At 42.8% G+C, this 3,522-nt stretch overlaps 1 protein-coding gene across 1 annotated transcript in view; it reads right to left on the bottom strand.

Moving 5' to 3' along the window:
• The window catches only part of NANP (N-acetylneuraminic acid phosphatase), a 4,686-nt gene extending 2,571 nt beyond the window's left edge, over window positions 1-2,115 (bottom strand). The window contains exon 1 of the mRNA XM_015429199.1: window positions 1,878-2,115. Coding sequence (XP_015284685.1) covers window positions 1,878-1,967 — 90 coding nt within the window. The 5' untranslated portion in view covers window positions 1,968-2,115. The remainder of the gene's footprint in view (window positions 1-1,877) is intronic.
• Window positions 2,116-3,522: the final 1,407 nt, after the last annotated feature.

The raw sequence follows: 3,522 nt of genomic DNA on the forward strand, positions 1-3,522 counted from the left end.
CAAACCCCACTTCGAGCACGAACCAGGCCGGTTTGAGAGGTTTGAGAGAATGTGCCTCCCATGGATGTGGATCATCCATGAGACCAAATTCACACTAAACAGCCTGAGGAAGAAAACCTTCTTTCTACTGCTTCTCACTCCTGTGTTAAAGAAGTAGCTAGCTTACGGTCTATATCTAGCTTAAAATAACACTGAAACTGACATAAATGGCTATAAGGGATCTTGGATATTGAGGCACCACTACAATCTAGCAAGAAACAAATATGAATTGGGGGGGAGTTACTGGGGGGAATAATACAAATATGTTGGTTGGTGACTTAACACCGTCAAAACAATATCAAGCTTTCAGTACTAGCAGACTCACTGCAAGAAGCCAGATATTTCAAGCATGCACACATTGTGCAATGTGCTATACTCAACAGGGAAGGCAAGAATCCAAAGAGGTAGAGAAAGGAGGTTGAGCATGAAATACAGGCATTCATCTTTGCAGGTTAAGGCAGGGGAGCCACGTCCCAAAGCAATAGTTCAAACATCTGTGCATCCAGTAATCCAAAAGATCATCTTGAAGGGGAAGAGCAGTAGGAAGCCAGATTTATCCAGAGTCCAGAAGGAGGTAGAGAGTGTTGTGAAGGGTGTCAGTTGGGAAATTTCTTTAGCAGCACATACTCAACCAAATAAACCAAAGCAGCCAAAGTGGGTTGTTAGTGAATGTTACACCTAGAGATAGGTGTTGGCCAATTTTAGACCTACACTTCTCTAAATTAGTTTCTGGTAACACTATGGGGGCTACAAGTTCTACACTACAATTGCAACAAGACTTCTCCTGTTGTAACAACATCAGATAAGGTATGGGGGGGGGTAGGCAAACGTTAGTACATTAGAGTTTTCTTTATGCAAAGATAAATGTTTCAATCCATTGATCAAAATTCTTTTAACCACACAGTGAAACAGCATGCATACATCCTCCACAAATGAGAATTTTGTTTTAGCATGTACTCCATTTTGATGCTGCAAATTACAGCAGGTATTATGAAAATATTGTCATACAGCTATCATGAAAGCGTATTGACTGTAATGCATTTTTGTTTTTCTTTGCTGTTCTGTTGCATTTCTCTCAATAATTTTTTTTTTTTTAAAATGAAAGCATATCAAAAGTTCTGCATTGTTTTGTTCTTGGTGATAATTCACTACTGCTCCCTCACACACACAGTTACACAGCAGTTGTAGAGAAGGCAAAGAGAAATGATTTACATAAAAGGGTCATTTTTTCTGACTCACCCAAAGTAGTCACTCATTTGATCCTTAGCTACTATTATCAAGGATAGTTAAAGGATCACACATAGACCCACAGGATTATTCAGTATATTCTTTTGACATTCCTTGAAAGAGAATATCCAGCATTATCCCCTCCCCTACAGACGGCTCCTGGTTCTTTCTCAAATGCGCGAAATGAGTCAACACAGAAATCTGCCTACTGGAGGCTTTTTTTCATGCATCTGATCTCACAGGCAACAGCTTGTGTTAGCATTTTAAGGTTAATTCGATTTTGCTTCCAAGACTAACAGCTACCTCACGGGACCTCATGCCTTTCTGTGAAAGCCTTCAGGAGAGAAACCCCACAGAAATCCCACAAATTCAAACAGTCAGATTCAGAAACTGGATCCCCTCCCTTTAAGGTTAATTCGATTTTGCTTCCAAGACTAACAGCTACCTCACGGGACCTCATGCCTTTCTGTGAAAGCCTTCAGGAGAGAAACCCCACAGAAATCCCACAAATTCAAACAGTCAGATTCAGAAACTGGATCCCCTCCCTATGCTGCATTCCTGTCTGCATTGCACTTCCTTGTTCCTTAGGGCAAAGGGGCGGGGAAACGTACCGCCTCGATGGCTCTCCTGCCTGCCGCGGCTGTGTCGATCAATGTGTTGTCCAAGTCAAAGAAAACAGCCTTGATTCCCTGCAGCCCCATGACAGCGGCAACAACCCCGGCGCTCCAGCCGCAGCAAATGCGAATGATGCAAGCCTTAAGTCCCTCCTCTCACATCAGCAAGCGGATTCTCATTAGCTAGAAGCACCCAAGAGCCGTGAAACTGCACACGGAAAAAGAAGGACGTGATGCCTTTTCGATGATGGCTGACCTACTGTGTTCGGTGCGCCTATGCCTAGAGAATGACTGCGCGTGCGTAATGCAGCTCTCTGGCAGGTTGATCTATAGTGCGGGGTCCGATGCTTCATTAAAGCGCTGAAGCTCAAGAATGCCCGAGGGGGGAGGAAAGAGCAAGAGCGCAGGTAAACCATCGTGGCACAGGAGAAAGTTATGTATGCAGCCCGGAGACCAGTAATGTTATCTCGAAGGTGATGTCCTTGAGATATCCGTGTTAGTCTGCTGCCAACGCCTCACCCCCAAATCAGCTTGTTCAGCCAGTCTGGAGTCAGAGTCTAAAATAACATGCTTCCTACCTTTCACCTGCTCTACAGAGTTAGAGGAAGACTCACAATGGTGAACTTGTTTCTTATTTGGCAGACTGTGCACCAAGAAACTGCAGAATGAGAGCCGCAGAACTGGCAAAGCAGATCGATCTTGCCTTATGTTTCCACAGTAATTTTGTATATTTTTTAAATTGTAGGGCAAATTTATAGTTTTAAACAGAAAGGTTCCAAGACTGACAAAAAGAAGGCAAATTACAGATGTTCAAATTTTGGGTTTTATTCGAAATGTAAATGCTGTGATATGTATGCAAAGTAGCTTTACAGTCTGAGGCTGGCAACAGCAGGATTATGATTGCTTCATCTCAGTCACGACAGAGGTTTCGAGGGGAAATTCATATGCCAGATGGGAAGGAAATAGAATGAATCACTGCCTTTTCCTCAGCTTCCTGATTGGAGTTTCATATTTATACACATGTTCAAAAAGCAGCAATATATTCACAGGAATACAAAAAAAAAGTTGGTGACTAAAGGGGTAGCAAGGGGTCTTGGTAGGGTTGCAAACTCCACATTGGGAAATTCCTGGAGATTCAGGGTTGAAACCTGGGGAAACACCTGAGCTGGGTGTCATGCCATACAATCAACCACAGAAAACAGCCATTGTCTCAAGGGGAACTGATCTCTGCACTTGGGGATCAGTTGTAATTTTGGGAGACAGCCAGGCTCCGCCTGGAGGTTGGCAAGCCAGGTCTTGGAAGTGTGTACAGCCTGACAGAATGAGGTGATAAAGTGCTAATATGGTAAAAAATTTCAGAACATGAAAGACACTGCAGATTGGCCAACCTGAAAAATCAGCAGTGGCAGAACATAGCCTAACTCAAACAGGACACAGTATTTTGTTCCAAGGCACTGAAAGGTTGGACAAGACTTTCAATTACCATGTCAGATTACACAGGGAAGCCATTGAAATTCACAAACATAAACATAATTTCAACAGGAAAGAAGAGAGTTTAAAAATAAATAGGACATGGCTTCCTGTCCTGAAAAACACAAAAGGCTTTACATCAGACAATAGCACTACAGATAAGATTAGAATT

Source organism: Gekko japonicus, unplaced genomic scaffold, assembly GCF_001447785.1.
Source record: "Gekko japonicus isolate JY-2015 unplaced genomic scaffold, Gekko_japonicus_V1.1 scaffold2918, whole genome shotgun sequence".
Lineage (NCBI taxonomy): Eukaryota > Metazoa > Chordata > Lepidosauria > Squamata > Gekkonidae > Gekko > Gekko japonicus.